This window comes from Brachyistius frenatus, unplaced genomic scaffold (assembly GCF_029030835.1).
Source record: "Brachyistius frenatus isolate BFR_SWC_R1_liver_20210118 unplaced genomic scaffold, ASM2903083v1 Contig_462, whole genome shotgun sequence".
Lineage (NCBI taxonomy): Eukaryota > Metazoa > Chordata > Actinopteri > Embiotocidae > Brachyistius > Brachyistius frenatus.
Window position 1 is genome coordinate 84,593 of NW_027211061.1, and position 21,704 is coordinate 106,296.

Genomic DNA, 21,704 nt, shown 5'->3' on the forward strand with positions numbered 1-21,704 from the left:
CCGGTGGAAAACAACAGAACCACTGCTCTGCTTTCTCTCCTCTGAAAATCCAAACACATCAGATAATTCACACCAGTCTCAGTAAAGTTATTCTTTCAAACATTCATTTTGTATTTGTCCTGAACTCAGCAGGTGTTCTCTTCTCTTACCTGATCAGACGTGTCTCTGGTGTCTCCTTCACTTCTTCACCAGGATTTCAGACTCAGGTGTTTGAGATCCTTCGGTCCAGCAGTGACCTGCAGCCGAACACATCCAGCAGCTCTGACCGTCGGGGAACGGCAGCTTCTCATTTCTAAGGACTTTGCTAATCCAGACAAATTGTAATGACGAGAATCTTGGACAAGAGAGGACATCACCTCACCGCGGTCTGATAGCCATCTAGAGTGCCTCAATTACCCACAACACATTTCAACACTCAAAACGGCTGAGTCTGAGAAGCAGCGGTCTTATCGGCTGGAGAACATCTCGGTCCACAGAAGATGGACCGGCTGAGGCTGAAGACTCCTTTAAGAAGCTTTCGTCACCTCTCACAGCGACGCACCGTCACACAGCAGCACTCAGGTCCATGTATAGGTTCACAGGGGCCATTCACACTGTGTTCAGCTGCTCATATTATGGGATGGACACAGGGAACAGGATGAAATAATGTATGCAGGTTACCTAACAACCTAATGAACGCTTAGTCATCACTGTTGAGGTCATAACTTTGTTTTTCATGCCAACCAATCACCAACCTGTCAGCAAACAGTTCAACAACGTGCTGTTTGATGAGCTGTTGTCTGTTTAACAGCTGAGAACCTCCAGAAAATACAGATGTTGGATCCAGGTCAAATATTAGTTTTGAACACAGAAACAAAGGAACATCCAGGTCCACCGACCAGCATCAAGCACACACGTTCATTTTCAAACCTGTTTCTTTCATTATTTACAACAATATGTGGGGTCAGAGATCTCGTTGTGACTGTGGTCATCCCTCCTGCTCACACCGCTGATGAAAGACTCCATCTTATCTCAGAGATGGAGAACAAAGTGCAGTCCTCTCTGAAGTCCAGCTGCTCTGAGTTGTCCGTGACTCAGTGTTTTAGTACCTGGACAGACAGGAAGTCCTCTCAGACCCCAGAGATGTGGATGTGCTGGTTCACCGGTCTGTCATGAGGAGGTCTGTGTGCTGCTGATGGTTCATGGAGCGACTTGTTGTTCAGGTCTGAGAGAAAATCTGGTGTTCATCAGGACACGTCTCTGGTTCTTATAAAGACTTATTCAGATGTGTAAAATCCAGGAATCACTGGTAAACCTTTACCGTTGTTGGGAAATGTCCTTCAGCAAACAGAAAGTTCAATCTGCTCAGCTGCAACATTTCAAACTCACCTGATAATAAGTAATATTGAGTTTATGATACTTCACTATATACAGCATGTACTGTTGAATATGCTGCTCTCCATGAGTTTTTATTTCTGGTGGAGTTCAGATAGATTGTTAATGATTTTAAATCCTTCAAAAACGGTATCCCACATGGATCAATATTAGGACACCTGCTTTTTAATAAGTACATAAATAATAGTTTTGTTCCAACTGTGTTTTTCCACTTTGACAATAGTTCCTGTCAGCAGCTCCTGTTTGCATCATTTTTAAAACTTTCCTATCGTAACACTTCACTACATTTAACTTTTCAAACAAACTGTATAAAATGCACCCCCGCCTCAATATGATGATAGAAATATGAAAAACAATGGATTGCTATGCAAACAGACATCCCCACAACACCACACTAATCATTATCTAATGTAATCACAATCATATGTAAACTTGATAAATTGCTGTTATCATTCCTACCGGATCAGTATTACAGTGTGTTGTCCACATTTGATTATTTACCTCTGCAGGAACTGTTGTTCATCACATCCAATCAGTGTCCAACACTGTTCTCTCTCTCGGTGTCATTATTTGCAATTAAAAAGAGGAAAAGTAGAATGTACTTTGAACTTGAATGATTTTGCAAAGTGTGATGAGCATATCTCAGGAGAGTAAATTATACCTGTAAATATGTGAATGAAAAATAAATACCTTGACATGCCTTCATATGATAGATTTATATTTATATAAATTATGGTTGTCCTTCATTAATCCTTAACTTTGGCATCATATACATTAAAACAAAAAAAGGAGAAAAAAACCCACAATGTAATCCAATACTATATATCACATATTATTATAAACATAAATAAAAAGTTCATCACGTGACTTTTTTTTTTTTTTCATTTTAGAAAGGCAGGAAATGAACTTCCAGATTTGATTTTGATTTTCTGTGGGGAACCTTTTACAGACATGTAAACATGGAGTCTAATATAAGCTATTATATTAGTTATTGTGTCCTTCAATCAGTCATCTTGTATCATACACGGACACATCTTCCACTTTGTATGCAACACTTCCACAATGATTGGCAATCATTTTCTGAAGTAAACATGTACTTGAAAAGTGATTAATTCCACTGTAACTGTAATTCCTGTTTGTTTTTGAAATATTCTTAAAGTTTGAGATTTAATTATAGCTGCATTTGTAATCCAGCATTTTTTGGTTCTACATTTTCACCTGTAAATTAATTTTCAGTAAAGACAATAAGCATATTAAATGGAGTTGTTGATCTTATGGGGGTTAGTCGATCTATATGTCGATGATTTGACCTGTTTATCATTTGACACACAGTTCAGGAAGCTGCAGGTTTGACTAACTTCCTGCTGATGTTAATGTCAGTAGGTCAGATGTATCACGGTGGAAATACAGCAGTTTCAGAAGGTCAGAGGAGAATCCTGTAAAGCGGCTGCTGATCTGCAGCAGAAAAAGATCAGCGGATCCTTTATCTGCAGTGAAATCCATCTAGACCGGGTGCCGTCACACCGATCTCTCTTTAGCAGTTTGAGTGGCACACAAATTATTTTGAATCTCTCTCTAAATGAAAGGGCGAGTCTCCGGGCCTTTGTGAGCTAAAATGTCATCACTTGGCGTGCATACAAGCAGCCAAGTCTTTGCATCATTCCCAGCATCCCTCAGAGAGTATCCCTGTATAAGCTTGTCCTCCCCGCTGACATCGCCTTTATATACCTGACAAATACATTCTTCATCTGCGGAGCCGTGCAGAAAACTGCTTCATGTGCTGAAATAACTGCAACACAACATATATGATGTAACATGAACAAAGACTTGTAGATCTATTTGGATGAAACAGATGTTAAACAGCTGTGTGGACGACCAGGCAGGTGGATGTGGGCTTCAAGTTTCATGTAACAAAGTGCTCCGACGCCAGCAGGGCTGTTCAGCTAACCTCAATCTTCTCTGGAATAAAATTCAACTTGATTCAGTTCAGTACGAGTTTTTACTTTAATAATGAAACCTAGTTTGCTGATTCTGAAGCAGGCATGACTGCAAAGGTTGAACTGACATAAAGCGTGAAGTCCACTGAGGGATGGAGCGGTCTGGTTCGACTGTGCTGTCTAACTGAATTTGGTCCTCATGATGACGACGACCTTCACATCATCTCACTAATTACTTGTGGGAGAGTAAATGTGACGAGAGGACGTGTACGTTGGATTCAGCCGAGAGAAACGGAACAGAGAAGCAGTAACACAAAAAATGTTCAGCACTTACTGAGAACAACTACATTTTTAGAATAAGACGGTCTGAACTATGAATGCTGTTGAGTCTGAACACTTCAGAGAGCTTGAATACAAGCAGAGAAAACAAAATGATGATTTCTGACACAGCAAAAAGAAAAATGATCCAAAAAAAATTGCTTTTATACAATCTAACTTTTCAGATTAGTTATTGGCACAAGAAATATTTTTTTTAAACTGATGACAGAATCATGTACCATCATGATCTGATCCGTCACTGAAGGTTTTACTTAAATGTTCCTCCAAACTTCTTTTTATTTACATCTAGGTGCTATGACCATATTTATTGGAGGATGAAATAAAAACAAAGTCCCTTCAAATGCATTCTTTACAGTATGAGGTCATTTTAATGGATATTTGAAATAACACAGGGTCATTATTTATCTTTTTAAAGTGTGAATGCAGAGCTCATTTACATTCATAGTGTCATTAACTAAACAAGAGGGGAAACTCATCAAATTAAAGACAGAACTCAGTGTCCATTATAGAAAGAGGCTCAGGTGGGCCGGTCCGGCTCATCCTGCTGTTGAGAGTTGGATGTCCACATGAAAGAATCGGCAGCTGGAACCGAGCAGCCCGGAGCAGCAGGACGGTCTGCTCACTGAGAGGAGCTACCATGAAAGTCTTGGGCACATTCACAGAGTGTTCGCTGCCCGGAGGACTCTGTGTTAGAGGACAGTTCAATGTTCAGCTGCCAGCGGGTTCAGTGTTCCCTGGAGATGGTCTGTTGTTCTGATTCTGATCACAGACTGTTTCTAAAAGAGTTCGTATCTTCAGGTCTGTAAAATGGTTCTGATCCAGAAGTGTCTTCAGCTGCAATACCAGCGAGTGCCACTAGAGGTCGGCTCCAAAAAGCCTCCGGCTCCATAGACTCCCATTCAACTTCTCTCATCAAATCCAAAGTGAATAAAATGTGTCCATCAGTTATCTCGGTGTTGTTAGCTAAAGTCACTCCTTCTTCTTAGTTTTCTGGAGGTCCATCTGAAAATAATCCCTCATTCATTAGAAAAGAAGATTCAAGAAGACCTGTTTTTGGGGGCGTGTCTGTTTGATTGACAGGCCTGTGGTGCAGTCAGGTTACAGCTATCGGTGGGCGGGACGTAGTATCGTCAGGTTTCCGATCAGATCGGTCAGATCCACCGCTGGCTCCTCCCCCAGCTCGTCCAAATATGGTCACTTCCTGCTCCGAACCGCAAAGATGTTGACGGACAGAATCTGAACTGGAGGATTCATAATGTTCACAAACCAACGATGACGTCACTGATGGTTGATGACCTCACTGATGGAAGATGGTTGGTTCTACAAACCAGACACAGCAGGTTCCTCCCCAGAGGCCCGGAGACACTGTGTTGTGTATGAATATGAATTAAAATGGAAAGAAGTGATCTACATTTACTGAACTTACAATTTCAGTTGATCTAAAATTATTTTGCAGAGACAAGAACAGATACTCAGCAGTTGGTGAGTATAATGAGTATGAGAACTATGAAATAACTTAAATAGAATAATGAAGAAAATAAATGCTCAATATTTTAGATTCTTAGTTTTCCTTGATGACAACAGCTGGTTGGCTCTCAGTTCAGGTGAACCTCGTTAAAAGGACGTTGGGGGATGTCTGAGAACATCAGTTCTGCTCTGGTGACGTCAGTCAGCAGCAACTACTGTTGTATTCCTGATCACAACAAGAAGAGAAACTACACACAGTCCATCATGACTGAAAAAACAAAACCTCAAACATTGCGATGAAACATAAGGACCGCCTCAGGACAGGAAGAGTTCTCTGCCACGTAGAAATGAGTCTACGAAAGGGAATGTAAGATTATATATAACGGAGAAGTGGGGAAAAGAAGCAAATGTAGTGGAATCAGAGGAAGAACAGGAGGATATCGATGAAAACCACCAGCTCTTTATCATGGAGAGAACACAGGTGGAAAAATACCACAAGATCCTTCATAACACCGGCACAGAAAAAATATCAAGACGCAGGATGTTGGAGATGCTGTGGACCAAACAGCTGATCACTAGCTGATAATACTGAGGGTGGAGTTACCATCTACATTTAAGGCATCGTACCTGTGGACAATTAATAAAGCTCTGACAACATCTGGAGAGAAACACATGTTCAGGATCATGTTAACGGCAAGTAAAAAAGCTTTTACTAGAAAATGACTAAAGACAGAGACACCTGAGTGACGTCATACAGAACATATATGTGATGGAAAAGCCGTCAACAAGACCAGACTTTATAAGACAGACGATGTGAAAGTGGAGAAGCCCTTCGGTTCCTCGCTGCAGGTGTTAACAGGTTCTACTAATGACTTCCTGTCCTGGTTCTACCTCTCATAATAATACTTTAAGTGAGATAATTGATTGTTTAAAAGTGTTAAGAAGGAGAACGATGTAGAAGGGTTTATCCAAATTTAAATGGTTAAATGAGTTAAATGAGTTGTCCACTGTTAAAAAAAAAGAAAAAAAAAAGATTGTATGAGATGGAAATTGTTTGCTGTTTTTTGAAAATCATTCACAATAAAGAGAGAATTACAAAAAAAGAAAAGAAATGAGACACGACCGGCAGCTGAGGTTGGAGTCGCCATCGACGAGTTCAAGCAGCTTCAACATGAACTGTTGGAGGGAAAACGGTATGAGTCAGACCTTCATACCTGAAACGCTGCAAAGGAACCAGGACAGAGGAACCAGGAGGAACTAGGAGGAACCAGAAGGAAGCAGGAGGAAGCAGGAGGAACCAGGAGGAACTTGGAGGAACCAGTAGGAAGCAGGAGCAACCAGGAAGAACCAGGAAGAAGCAGGAGCAACCAGGAAAGAAAACAGGAGCAACCAGGAAGAACCAGGAGGAACCAGGAAGAAGCAGGAGAAACCAGGAAGAAGCAGGAGGAACCAGGAAGAAGCAGGTGGAACCGGGAGGAACCGGGAGGAAACAGGAGGAACCAGGAAGAACCAGGAGGAACCAGGAAGAACCGGGAGGAAACAGGAGGGACCAGGAAGAACCAGGAGGAACCAGGAGGGAGCAAGATCAACCAGGAGGAACTAGGAGGAACCAGGAAGAACCAGGAGGAACCAGGAGGAACTAGGAGGAACCAGTAGGAAACAGGAGCAACCAGGAGGAACCAGGAAGTAGCAGGAGGAACCAGGAAGAAGCAGGAGAAACCAGGAGGAACCAGGAAGAAGCAGGAGGAAGCAGAGCACTGCTGAGATGACGTCGGACCAGCAGACCGCCGTCACTCAGCCTCCAGCCCTGAAGCAGCGCTCAGCTTCTTCTTCTAGCAGCCTCTCAGTGCCACAATAGACAGTTCTCTTCACTGTTAGAGCAAGTGGGAGGTGATTGTGATTCAGTATGAAATGGACCACACACACACATCAGACATTAATCTCTGAACTTGTAGCTGAAAGACGTCCTATAAACGAACATGTTATTGTCTAATTTATCCAAATAAGTAGTTTTCATTCAATCCTCAATAAAATATTGGTCCTCCAGAAACGTTCTGTTCGGATTGAAACCCGATCAGATGCATACAGTTCATCTGTGCCTCGACTTCAGGAACTCCAGATTCTTACTATTTATGATGTTAATATGTTTCAGAAATGTGTTTTCATTTATAAGTAATATTCATGAACAGTTGAAGATTTACTTGAAAGTAAATTCACAGGTTCCTTCGAACTCCACACATCAATTCTCAGATCTTCATCCTCCTAAATTTCTCACCTGCAGAAGTCAATTTTTGACATATTGGTACCAAATTATGGGATGGCCTCTCCCATCTGATAAAATGCTGTTCCGCAATAAAATACTTTAAAAGGAGCTTAAACATTTTTACATCGACTTTATTGTTTTTGCTGTGGTTGTTATGCAGTTTGTTGTTATTTGTTTCCATTATTTTTATGAAGCCATATTATTTCTGCATGTAAACTTTGTGCTTCCTATAACTGTGAACTCCGAACATCATCCAGGTGGAGGCTTCAGAGAAGACCTCGGTCTTTCTGCACGGCACATCTTTTTGTTTCACCTTGTAAAATCCTGTGTGTGTTTATATATTTGTGCAAAATAAATCAAATGAAATCAACATGCTGCGACGTGACTGCATGTTCACCACTAGATGTCCTCCCTGTTACATGTAGAGATGTTCAAGCGCTGTCAGAAATATACGAACTGACTGTGGCGTCTGCCAGGAGGATCAACACGCTGAGCGGAGCAGCTCATGTTTCTGTTGTATCTGTATTCCTGAGAGGACTCAGAGGCTGGATCAGAACCAGAAGAGCTTCACTCACTGTTCTGGTTCTGGAGCAGCTTCTTACATCAGACTCATGTTCAGCCTTCAATTAGGAAAAAAACATGCTGTGAGATAACCAAAGGGCGGTCGAATATAAAAAAACACACTGTACTTTATAAATGACTTCACATCAACCCTGAACTTCACATGAAAATCAGGCCAGATGTTTGTGAGGAGATGCTGTCAGAGGATCAGTGTGGACGGCGGTCCGGAGGACCAGAGACGTGGTGACAGATAGTCGGCATCAATGACACTTTACTGACGTCAAAGAAGTACTTCTACTTCAGTAGTAGTAACAATACCACAATGATTATATGTTCATCAAATATAAAATATTCCTGCATGTGAGCAGCATCTTAATGTTGTCTTGGTAGATTTAATGTCAACACATGATACTGTTGAAACGTTCACTCTGTGTACGTTAATGTAGATGTTGAAACGAGGATGGCCAGATTCAAACAAACCAAATTAGGGACAATGTGGGACAACGTGGGACAATGTGGGACAACATGGGACAATGTGGGACACGTATACCAATGCAGAGAGGTCGTCCAAAGTTTCGATGTCTGTCCGACTTAGAAAATAAAAGCACACGTTACCTTACAGGCGTGAAGGACTAAACACATTTTATTTGAATCAAACTTTCTGAGCCGCCACAAATAAGTAAATATGATAATCATGTAAGGAAGCAGACTTGGAAACAATCCTTAGGTTTCTAGATTTTAGAAAAGCACCCTGCAGGGCTGACTTTTGAAAATAGAGACAATCAAAATGTGGGACATCGCCTCCGTATGTGGGACATCGTCCCCGTATGTAGGACATCGTCCCCGTATGTGGGACACCTGGTCGCCCCAAAGCTGCAACTGATTATATAATTCAGCTATAAGACATTGATCTGAAAACCAACTGAAGCTGTCAGATTAATCAATTAAAGGGTAAATCTACTTGTGAAACTTTACTTGTCGGTAATACTGAAGAACTAAAGTACAAGTACACCTTCCTCAGAATTATAAGTTCAAGTTACTTTCCAACACTTTGTTCTTGTACTCATTAAATGTTGAGAAATGCTTCTTTTCCCAGTCTGGGAATCCAAACATGATTTATTATATGTGCATGTGTGTGATACAGGACAGAAATAAAATAGTTACTGAAATCCAAAGTAGTTGTTGAAATACTGACCAACACCAACTAACGACCAGGCTGGAAGAGTCATGAAAAATACGGATGGAAAATTATGAATTTAGTTTTTGTCTTTGTATTTGTATTGTAAAAGTATTCTTATTAAATAATCCATCAGAGTTCATCAACATCAAGTGTCACTAAAGTTGATGTTATTAATATATATATAAGAGGTGTAACTCTCAGACACCGCGGGAGGGGTCGCGTGCAGCACCTGGTGAGAGAGGTGGGACAGGTCAGGACGGGACAGGAAACAGACCCGCCATTTTCCCTCGAACCCCCCGGCCCGGCTGAAGGAGGGTGGAGATCCGGCAGGGGGCGCTGCGACGCTCTGGACGGAGTTCAGCGTGGGAAAGGAAGACGAGCGCGTCAGAGCTCAGGTCAAGCCGCGCGCACACACCACCGGACCTGACGCAATGCGACTCCAAAATAAAAGCTCAAACGTAAGTGCCCGTAATATGATATTAAATGATTATACCTGCCGATATTTAGTTTTTAAAATACGGAGGCTTTTCTTGAGAGGCTTGTGGGTGTGAGTAAATATATAATAATTAATATATATATATTTTTGGTTGAATATATAGACTCTCCTATCTAGATGTGTATTTATATGTATCTTACGGCACTGCATCAGCATAAATCTATCACAGAAACTCTGCACTTTAACACTGTGGTACAAATATGAATGAAAACCTTGGTTTGAAGGAGCAGGTCTGAACGGGACTGTTGGCAGGTTTCAGGTGACGTCATCCCGCTCCGGCAGCCTGCTTCGTTCAGCATTGAGCGACAAGTGGACACCACAACGCAAGTGATTGGTCGTCCGAATACCACCTGACTGATTGAAGGGATACCATTGGTCTGGCAAACGTCACGACTTCCTGTGTCCCATCAGAGCTCCTTGCCGGTATCTAAAGTAAAACCCTTTGTTGTAAATGTAAAGCGTTTCATACACGTTGCAGACATATCCCAGGTATCTTATTTCAACAGCAATTTAATCTTTAAACTTCAAATCTATGCCTTCATTTGTTTTTGAAGAATTACTGTGCGCTGAATCTGTGGCAGCCTAAATATTTTAGACCAATTATATATTATATATACAAATATATTAGTTGTTGTTGGTTTGATCGCTTTTTCTTAAATCAATAAAAAACTTTAGTTAATGGAAATGACGCTGAAAAGGAGAGAAATCATTAGTATTTCATCTTTTGTTCGAAACGATCCTAGTTTGAACTTTATTGTGAAAAATGACGCCGGAAGTCACGTCTATTTTTACTCCGTCCGTCTCGCGGCGTCTGAGAGCCTCGTACCGGAGAGGAGACACCGTGGTCGTGAGGGTCGATCCAAAGACTGGGTTAGTCCGGTGAGTCCGGTGCTCTCAGTGAACGGGACGTCCCATTTGATCCTGAAGGTGTGGTTTTATTTCCTGTTAGCTCGCTCCAGCTTCACGAGCCCGCCGTCGTCTCTTGTCCCCTCTGTCTCTTGTCCCCTCTGTCTCTTGTCTCCAGTGTTAGGTGGCACAGAGCCTTTTCAGGACCGACACCGTCCACGAACCCAGGCTTAAGTCCGCTGGATTTTTTTGGGGAACCGTTTTCTGCCCCCTTCGGTTCGGTCGGATTCAGGATGTCTGGACAGAGCATTACGGACCGGATCACCGCCGCGCAGCACAGTGTCACCGGCTCGGCGATCTCCAAGACGGTGTGCAAGGCGACCACGCATGAAATAATGGGGCCCAAGAAGAAGCACTTGGACTGTAAGTACCGCGTTGCCCCGTCTGTGGTCCAGCTGAGTGTCTCCTGTCTGCCGTGGTTCCGGCTGCGGTGGGTCCGCTGGCTGGGCGGCTCTGAGGCCTGCTCTCATTCTGGATGTTAACTGGAGTCCATCTGCCTCTGAAACCACTCACTCACCAGCTCCTGCAGCTCAAAGCCTCCATTTGGGCTCAGACAGGCGGTTCGCTGGGCTCAGGTGTTCCAGGTGTTCCCAGGGGTTCCCTGGTGTTCCAGGTGTTCCAGGTGTTCCCAGGGGTTCCCTGGTGTTCCAGGTGTTCCAGGTGTTCCCAGGGGTTCCAGGTGTTCCCAGGTGTTCCCTGGTGTTCCAGGTGTTCCCAGGGGTTCCCTGGTGTTCCAGGTGTTCCCAGGGGTCCCTGGTGTTCCAGGTGTTCCCAGGGGTTCCAGGTGTTCCCTGGTGTTCCAGGTGTTCCCAGGTGTTCCCTGGTGTTCCAGGGGTTCCAGGTGTTCCCAGGGGTTCCAGGTGTTCCCAGGGGTTCCCTGGTGTTCCAGGTGTTCCCTGGTGTTCCAGGTGTTCCAGGTGTTCCCTGGTGTTCCAGGGGTTCCAGGTGTTCCCAGGGGTTCCAGGTGTTCCCAGGGGTTCCCTGGTGTTCCAGGTGTTCCAGGTGTTCCCAGGTGTTCCCAGGTGTTCCCTGGTGTTCCCAGGTGTTCCCTGGTGTTCCAGGTGTTCCCAGGGGTTCCCTGGTGTTCCAGGTGTTCCCAGGGGTCCCTGGTGTTCCAGGTGTTCCCAGGGGTTCCAGGTGTTCCCTGGTGTTCCAGGTGTTCCCAGGTGTTCCCTGGTGTTCCAGGGGTTCCAGGTGTTCCCAGGGGTTCCAGGTGTTCCCAGGGGTTCCCTGGTGTTCCAGGTGTTCCAGGTGTTCCCAGGTGTTCCCAGGTGTTCCCTGGTGTTCCCAGGTGTTCCCTGGTGTTCCAGGTGTTCCCAGGGTTTCCCAGGGGTTCCAGGTGTTCCCAGGGGTTCCCTGGTGTTCCAGGTGTTCCAGGGGTTCCCAGGTGTTCCCAGGGGTTCCAGGTGTTCCCAGGGGTTCCCTGGTGTTCCAGGTGTTCCCTGGTGTTCCAGGTGTTCCCAGGGGTTCCCTGGTGTTCCAGGTGTTCCCAAGTGTTCCCTGGTGTTCCAGGTGTTCCCAGGGGTTCCCTGGTGTTCCAGGTGTTCCCAGGTGTTCCAGGTGTTCCCAGGTGTTCCCTGGTGTTCCAGGTGTTCCCAGGGGTTCCCAGGTGTTCCCTGGTGTTCCCAGGTGTCCCAGGTGTTCCAGGTGTTCCCTGGTGTTCCAGGTGTTCCCAGGTGTTCCAGGTGTTCCCAGGTGTGTTCGTGCTCACTGGTGGTAACGTGGAGGCTCTTCTCAATGATTAACCACCTCTCCGCTCTTTATGTGGACATTACACATACATGAGTAGTTCAATCGGAGCAGGAAACAGCTGGTTTCCAGGGTGACTGACCTCAATACGAGTTACCTGATTTATACCGCCTGTAGCATGATGTCACCAACCTGGGTTAGGGTTGTCAATCACAGCTATTCCTTCAGCTTTTAGAGGCACCATTAACTACTCTTTCATGCATCAGTCTCAAATATCTACTATCAACTCCCAGCATGTTGGAGAGTTTTCAAATTAAATATGATGGTTTTAATAATGACGTATTGGTGCTAGAAATGTGTGGTGTGTATGGGAGTTGTGTTTTCCCAGTGTGCTCTGTGATGATCACACCTCCTGGACTCCTGCAGGATCACTTCTGGTGCCTGTTGGGTCTGTTCTTGTTTCAGGAAGCTGCCGTTGGCTCGATGGACTTTTAACACAGGCAAATTCATATCTTCAGAATGAGAATACTTCAGTGTTCAGCTGTTGGACAGACTTTGTTGTCTGTCTTAATATACCAATGACTGACGTACCACAACAACAGTCATATTAAACAAAGAGTGGGACACCACGCCCATGGCATGGAAAGGTAGTCATAAGCAGCACATGTTGTTACAGTATTAATCAGTGGCATATGTCATGATGTAATGATGTCAACTACAGACTGGATATAAAACTACAGACTGGATATAAAACTACAGACTCGATATAAAACTACAGACTGGATATAAAACACAGACTGGATATAAAACACAGACTGGATATAAAACACAGACTGGATATAAAACACAGACTGGATATAAAACACAGACTGGATATAAAACACAGACTGGATATAAAACACAGACTGGATATAAAACTACAGACTGGATATAAAAACAGACTGGATATACAGACTGGATATAAAACACAGACTGGATATAAAACACAGACTGGATATAAAACTACAGACTGGATATAAAACACAGACTGGATATAAAACTACAGACTGGATATAAAACTACAGACTGGATATAAAACACAGACTGGATATGAAACACAGACTGGATATAAAACTACAGACTGGATATAAAACACAGACTGGATATAAAACTACAGACTGGATATAAAACACAGACTGGATATAAAACTACAGACTGGATATAAAACACAGACTGGATATAAAACACAGACTGGATATAAAACTACAGACTGGATCTGAAACTACAGACTGGATATAAAAGTTTGTAGCTAGCTTCCGGTTCTGAAAAATGGTTCTGATCCAGAAGTGTCTTCAGCTGCAATACCACTGAGTGCCACTAGAGGTCGGCTCCAAAAAGCCTCCGGCTCCATAGACTCCCATTCAACTTCTCTCATCAAATCCAAAGTGAATAAAATGTGTCCATCAGTTCTCTCGGTGTTGTTAGCTAAAGTCACTCCTTCTTCTTAGTTTTCTGGAGGTCCATCTGAAAATAATCCCTCATTCATTAGAAAAGAAGATTCAAGAAGACCTGTTTTTGGGGGCGTGTCTGTTTGATTGACAGGCCTGTGGTGCAGTCAGGTTACAGCTATCGGTGGGCGGGACGTAGTATCGTCAGGTTTCCGATCAGATCGGTCAGATCCACCTCTGGCTCCTCCCCCAGCTCGTCCAAATATGGTCACTTCCTGCTCCGAACCGCTCCGAACTAACAAGATGGTGACGGACAGAATCTGAACTGGAGGATTCATAACGTTCACAAACCAACGATGACCTCACTGATGGATGATGACATCACTGATGGTTCATGGTTGATGACGTCACTGATGGTTCATGGTTGATGATGTCACTGATGGTTGATGACATCACTGATGGTTCATGATTGATGACATCACTGATGGTTGATGGTTGGTATGGATGGTTGATATAAGAATGTATATTAATATATTTAATGATAGTGTTTGAGTTATCTATGACCTTCGTTATGACTTCAGGTGCTCTTCATATTTTATTCTGACACACAGGAAGAATCATAAATTACTGTTTAGTAAGAAGCCTTTTTAAACATTAGAGTTGCACCATGAAATGTTAGTTTAAGTAACGGTTCATTGGATTTTAAACATAACTCTTATTTCTGAGACAACATGAACAGTTCATGTCACAGTCAAGTTGATGATTGTCTGCAGCAGTCAACCCAATGTCAACATATCCAAGTACTTTTAAATAGCTGAACAGGTGATTTTGCAGATCGCTTGTGAAGAGTAGAAACAGTGAAAGTAGTCCACATTTATTGCATTTTCACCTTCTGGATATTTTGGTCTCAAATTCAGAAACTTTAAAGATTGAAAGTCCTGCAGCTGATTGTAACTCCTCTTTCAGAAGCGTCTCTGTTCACCAGGTAGTTTTCTTCAGTGCTGTAAGATCTGAGGTTCTGGATTCGCCCAGCGTTGGTAAATAGGTCCGGTTGGGCCGTCTGATGTCAGAACATGTGTCACCCAGCTGATGGAGCATGCAGCTATGAGGCCGTGACCCGGTGACCTTCCTGGGTCCAGACAGCGGGTCCTGTGGTGGCTCTGTGGGTGTGTTCCCTCTGAGCTGTGAGGTGTTTCGAGGGCTGTTGTGTTTGGGGGTTCCTGCCCGGCCAGACATCGCTGCGATGCGTCTCGCTGGGTTTGCAGGTGAGATTACGCTGCTCTGTTTGCTCTGAACCTCGGTTCACATTCTTCGACACCAGCGTGCTCGATAAACTTCACGGGACGCTGCAGTCAGCAGGGACCAGTACAGGTGAGCTTCAGCTTATTTACCTGCCTGTTTGTTTAAAGTGAGTGTGAGATGACTTGTGGGAAAGTTTGCATCGCGGCCGTGTGGATGAACTGCACATTTCTTGGGTTCTGTACCGTCATGTGTTTCCTTCACTGTTGAATAGTAGCCGCAGACAAGATGTCATTATGCAAAGTTCATTACAGGCAGCTGTTAAACTGCTCAAAGGTCCATCATGAGTCAATAACACATGAAGTCAGCGCTGGCTGTAGACCTTTGTTACTCACATCCACTCCTTAACTCATGATAAAGTCCTCCCCGGACCTATAGACGGGTCTGATGCTCTCTGCTGTTCTGGAACTTATTAGTAAACAGGAAACCGTCAGTTCAACAATAAAAACACAGTTAATCATACTCGGCCTGCAATTTACAGCAGATACTTCAAACTGGGTCCGTGTAAAGAAATTAGTGTTTTCCGAACAAGCAATTCTTCTTCTTCTACTATTCATTAATTAGAGATATCTGTCTCTGAAACTTTCCATAAACAATGGAGGAAAATAAAACTTAGTTTTTTAGTTTTTAAAAATGACATTGGTAAAATTGTCCACATCCACAGAACCGTGCGAGCAGTTATTTTTCTTTATTCTTCCTGTCTGCTGTTCGGTCTGTGACCTCCGACCTCACCAGACAAGCTCATCCTCCTCACGAATCCAGAGTTTGCCCCCGAATACGATATCAAAAATTGTTGCTAAAATCAGTATTCATGACAAAATGAAACCAGCACAACTGTCCCTTCATACGCTGCAGTCAGCTGACCGGGTCAGCGCCGTCATAACACCACAACGCTGTGCAAACGCTGCACCTTTGTAGGGCCCTAAAACAAATACTGACCAATATTTTAATAATTATTTCAAGAGCATAAAAATGGAGCTCAGTGTCAGAGTTTTGTTGAGGGGACAGTTCAGACGATGCTCTGATTTTAATCTCACCATCATCATCATCAGCTGGGTGATGCTTCCTTCTAATTATTGATCCATGGTGCTATGATTTAGTTAGATGTCATACATGATAAACACACTGCTTCTCCCCATGGGATGGATGGATGATGGATGGATGGATGGATGAATGATGGATGGATGAATGATGGGTGAATGAATGAATGATGAATGGATGGATGATGGATGGATGATGGATGATGGATGGATGGATGGATGGATGGATGGATGGATGGATGGATGGATAGATGATGGATGGATGGATGGATGGATGGATGGATGGATGGATGGATGGATGATGGATGGATGGATGAATGATGGGTGAATGAATGATGGATGGATGGATGAATGATGGATGGATGAATGGATGGATGGATGGATGGATGAATGGATAGATGATGGATGGATGGATGATGGACGGATGATGGATCGGTGGATGATTGATGGGTGGATGGATGGATGGATGGATGGATGGATGGATGGATGGATGGATGGATGGATGGATGGATGGATAGATGATGGATGGATGGATGGATGATGGATCGGTGGATGATTAATGGGTGGATGATGGATGGATGTATGGATGGTGGATGGATGGGTGGATGGATGGATGGATGGATGGATGATGGATGGGTGGCTTGCTCCATGTTTCAGCTGTCAGACAGTATGAACAGTAACCATAGTTCATAGATCTGTCTGTCTCTCTGTCTGTCTGTCTGACGGTCTGTCTGACTGTCTGTCTCTCTGTCCATCTGTCTCTCTGTCTGTCTGACTGTCTCTGTCCATCTGTCTCTCTGTCTGCCTGACTGTCTGTCTGTCCATCTGTCTCTGTCTGTCTGACTGACTGTCTCTGTCTGTCTGACGGTCTGCCTGACTGTCTGTCTCTCTGTCCATCTGTCTGCCTGACTGTCTCTGTCCGTCTGTCTCTCTGTCTGCCTGACTGTCTGTCTGTCCATCTGTCTCTCTGTCTGTCTGTCTGCCTGACTGTCTCTGTCCGTCTGTCTCTGTCCGTCTGTTTCTCTGTCTGACTGCCTCTCTGTCCATCTGTCTCTCTGTCTGTCTGACTGTTTGTCTGTCTGTCTCTGTCTGTCTGTCTGTCTGTCTCTATGTCTGACTGACTGTCTCTCTCTCTCTGTCTGACTGTATGTCTGTCTGTTTCTCTGTCTGACTGTCTCTCTGTCCATCTGTTTCTCTGTCTGACTGTCTGTCTGACTGTCTGTCTGTCTGTCTCTCTGTCCATCTGTCACCCATCTTATCAGCTGCACAGATAAATATTGTGAAGATATTCAGTCACATGAAACAGCATTTTGCAAAGTTCAATATGTTTGAACAAAGACTTCAATATTGTTATTGTGACAATAATGTACTGAAGACTCTTGTTTCTTTCACAAGATATTCACTCAGTGAAATGTTCAATCGTCAGTGAGGTGGATGTCATGAATGAAAGGTTAGAACAGCTGTAAGTTCACAATATTACATATATTATTATTCATCATCATTATGATGTTAAAATGAAGCTGCTGTCTCCTCCGTCAGAGTCTTGATTTGTTGTGGTTCTGTGGTGTTGGTTTCCCCCGGTTCTGTGGTGTTGGTTTCCCCCGGTTCTGTGGTGTTGGTTTCCCCCGGTTCTGTGGTGTTGGTTTCCTCCGGTTCTGTGGTGTTGGTTTCCTCCGGTTCTGTGGTGTTGGTTTCCCCCGGTTCTGTGGTGTTGGTTTCCTCCGGTTCTGTGAGGGTACTGGTGGACTCCACTCCTCTGGTAGAGTCCAGTACACTCAGACATGGTTCTGCATGGAGCCCAGAGGGAGAAACTCAGTCGTATGCATGAATTGGACTCGGTCGGTCTGAGGCAGTACGGCAGGCACACTGTAGCACATCTGTAGCTCTGACCCCCACCCTCCACCCCACCCCATCGTAGACCCTCCACCCCGTTGTAGACCCCCACCCTCCACCCCGTCGTACGCCTCACGGCGGTGGGTGTAGTTTTGGGCCTCCGTGTTGTTCCCACATCATGTTCAGAGTCTCGGGTCATCGGGGATGGAGGTTTCCTGAAGCAGGAAGTGTTCCTCTGGTTCAGATCGTCGAGGGTAAACCGCCAACAGGAAGTTCTTGCGTGAGCCGACCTTCCCGGAGCACCGGGGGTCTGAGCTGATCGGACGGGAGATTGGCTTCAGATTCTTCTGATGTGTTTCCCGGCAATTACGCTGCTGATTACAAGCATGCGTGTTTGCAGCGAGTGGAATGCCTTCATCAGCCCAGACATGTTATCATAATGTTATCTGGAGCTGCTGAGTTATGGAGGGACGGACACACATCTGGAGAAGCTGCTGAAGGGAAGGCTGAAATTAAAGAGCTGACGTGTCATACAGCAGCAGTGTGACACACATCACTAATTAAAAGTCCCAGTTTAGTTTGAGCTCTGCTGCTTCTATCTGTCGGCTGTCGGTTTCAACCATTTGTATGTGATGTTCTCAGATTCATTGAACTTTTCATGTAGCAGCACAACTCATTCAACTGGTCAATTAATCAATTAATCCTTTTATTGGAAGTTACCAATTAGGGGAGCATGATGGTCACAGACTGTTTATAACAGAGTTCATAGCTTCAGGTCTGTAAAACGGTTCTGATCCAGAAGTGTCTTCAGCTGCAATACCAGCGAGTGCCACTAGAGGTCGGCTCCAAAAAGCCTCCGGCTCCATAGACTCCCATTCAACTTCTGTCATCAAATCCAAAGTGAATAAAATGTGTCCATCAGTTCTCTCGGTGTTGTTAGCTAAAGTCACTCCTTCTTCTTAGTTTTCTGGAGGTCCATCTGAAAATAATCCCTCATTCATTAGAAAAGAAGATTCAAGAAGACCTGTTTTTGGGGGCGTGTCTGTTTGATTGACAGGCCTGCGGTGCAGTCAGGTTACAGCTATCGGTGGGCGGGACGTAGTATCGTCAGGTTTCCGATCAGATCGGTCAGATCCACCACTGGCTCCTCCCCCAGCTCGTCCAAATATGGTCACTTCCTGCTCCGAACCGCTCCGAACTAGCAAAGATGGTGACGGACAGAATCTGAACTGGAGGATTCATAACGTTCACAAACCAACGATGACGTCACTGATGGATGATGACATCACTGATGGTTGATGGTTGATGATGGTGCATTTTTTACTGACATCTGATTGGCCAGTGTTTTCCCTCTCTCTTGGCTGATTGACAGGACTGATATCTGCAGCGGTTCTCTTTGTTATTTACAAACTAGAGTTCTTAAGATGGATGTTGTAGTATTGAAGGAATGTGATGTGACTCCTCGTATAAAACTAATGTACATTTTCTCAAAATGAATAATAAGAATATCAAGGCTGAAATATTGTGGGTTAGGGTTATTTTTGTATTTATGTTGGCTTAGTAGACAAATCTCTGCTCCACCAAATGAGTGTTCGTTAACGCTGTGGTTTCTGTTGCACCGGACCACCTCTCCCCTACTTCCTCTTTGTAAAAGAGAGTTTCCTCATCACTTCCTCCCTCATGTTCTCAGTCAGCTCCATCTCATTGAAGCAGAGCTGTCCAATTTGGGGCCCGAGGGCCAAGTTTGGCCGGCAACTTCTTTGTTAGGGCCCACCACTGCATCTGACAAGGTTGTGCTTATCGTCCTTGTTCTTCAGTGCTGTAAAATCCTACCAGAATAGCTACTAGCTGTAAATGTTGTGCAGCTAATAAGTACATGCGTAAATGTCCCTATTAAGTTTCATTGGCCTCCGTCTTATCTATGAAGAATGATGGTGATGTCTGTCCTGCTGAGGCTCATGGGTCCTACGTCACTGAGCCTACGTCAAGATGACACAATAGTTTTTGACAAAAATTTCTGCAAAAGACTAAAATGACTGATGCAGATGTTTAAAATTTTTCTGAAATTTCATTTTAGTTGTAGAATGTTAAATTCCTGTCAAATATATTACATTTTAATGAAATGTAATTTGAAACAACATGATGTATTTTTGGCCCTCGGCCCTCCATCCAGGTGAATTTGCCTCCGTCCTGTCATGCTGCATCATGAGATCCTCAATGGATACAAATGTTTCCAAAATCAAAGGAACCCGTTTGTTCCAACTTTTCTTCTTCAACTCTTTGTTCTGCTTTGACTTCCTGTTGAATGAGTTCCACGTTTTCTCACCCGTTCTTCATTCTTTGTAGACGTTGCCCCTAAAAGTCATCAATCCATCTCTAGCCGAGTCAGTTTTATTTTTGCAGCCCAGCATCACAGATTCTGAACTTTCCTTTATTGTTCAGTAGCAGGAGGTGCTGCCGTCCTTTCTGTTCGCCAGGTTGAACACATTATTGTCTCTGATCATTCAGTAAGTTTGTGTGTGTGTGTGTGTGTGTGTGTGTGTGTGTGTGTGTGTGTGTGTGTGTGTGTGTGTGTGTGTACAGGACATCTGAGCTTTGATGATGTTGTAAAGATTATTTTTAGAAACGCTGCCTTCAAACGAAATCTGCTTTTAAACAATTTCAGTTCTCTTTCTTTGACGGTGCATTTTAGGGAAGTCAGTGGGTTTCGAATAAATTTCACACAAGGGTCGTTTGACGAAGTGTAACTCGGACATATTCTCAGAATAACAGGAGGCAGATCGACCGAGTCGGTGACACTCGGCAGCAGAGACGATGGCGAGGCCCACGGCAGCGGGAGGAAGAGGTGGCTGCAGGTTGCTAACCACAGTGACTGAAGTCTTCCTCCTTCTGCAGAACAACCTGTGGGTTTCTGATGAAGTGGAGTCACCACCAGTTCGCTGTTCTCAGTTTCACATTTGATGTGAAAGCAGCACTGTTGTCACTGGTTATGCTCAATACTTCATGTTTTCTTTGTAGCACAGCAAGCTTAGCTAATAATAACAATAATAATGCATTTATTTCTGTTAAATATTCAAATCATGTCTATCTTGACTACTGCAGCATGTTGTCATCTGAGCCTTTTACAGACATACACAGTGCATGATACAACCATCTTCCATCAGTGATGTCATCGTTGGTTTGTGAACGTTATGAAGCCTCCAGTTCAGATTTTGACACTGAATGACATACAGAAAACCTGTGGAGATTTTTTTATTCACTTTGGATTTGATGAGAGAAGTTGAATGGGAGTCTATGGAGCCGGAGGCTTTTTGGAGCCGACCTCTAGTGGCACTCGCTGGTATTGCAGCTGAAGACACTTCTGGATCAGAATCATTTTACAGACCTGAAACTACGAACTCTTTTACATACAGTCTGTGGGATGATGTTTGCTATCTTAAACCTTTGGACTCAAACACACAGGATTCCATGAAATGGTTGTTGCCATTAAAACATGATAGCTTGCTTGGTTGGACAGTAGCATGTGTCCCTCCTTATAAAAAGGTTTATCTCTCCGTGTACTGATGATTTCAGGACGTCTCGTCCCGTCAGGCTTCATAAAGGGCTTCACTGTGTTGTGAATGCTGACATGCAGCACCGTCTCTGGGTTGAAATGTGTGAGACATACCTGCAGCAGGAGCGCACATGCATGCAGGTTCAGGACATTCATGTCAGATAGATTCCATGTCATAGTTTTCTCATTTTCTCTCATCAGTTTATGTGTGTGATGAGTTCAGTGGCTTCAGTCGAATGTCTGTCAGAGTCGTAAGCTGCAGATCGAGCTGTGTGTTGTTGGGATTTGTCCTCCGAGTTCAGGAGTGGCAGCGGCGCAAGTTGGTGGTGAGTGTGGACTC

At 44.0% G+C, this 21,704-nt stretch overlaps 1 protein-coding gene across 9 annotated transcripts in view; it reads left to right on the forward strand.

Moving 5' to 3' along the window:
* The first annotated feature begins 10,422 nt into the window (after positions 1–10,422).
* The window catches only part of LOC138614170 (phosphatidylinositol-binding clathrin assembly protein-like), a 39,354-nt gene continuing 28,072 nt past the window's right edge, over positions 10,423–21,704 (forward strand). For 8 of the 9 annotated variants that reach the window (XM_069687430.1, XM_069687434.1, XM_069687435.1 and 5 more), the window contains exons 1-2: positions 10,423–10,496; positions 10,642–10,886. In XM_069687430.1, coding sequence (XP_069543531.1) covers positions 10,757–10,886 — 130 coding nt within the window. In that variant the 5' untranslated portion in view covers positions 10,423–10,496; positions 10,642–10,756. The remainder of the gene's footprint in view (positions 10,497–10,641; positions 10,887–21,704) is intronic. The other variant, XM_069687431.1, reaches the window with a different exon arrangement.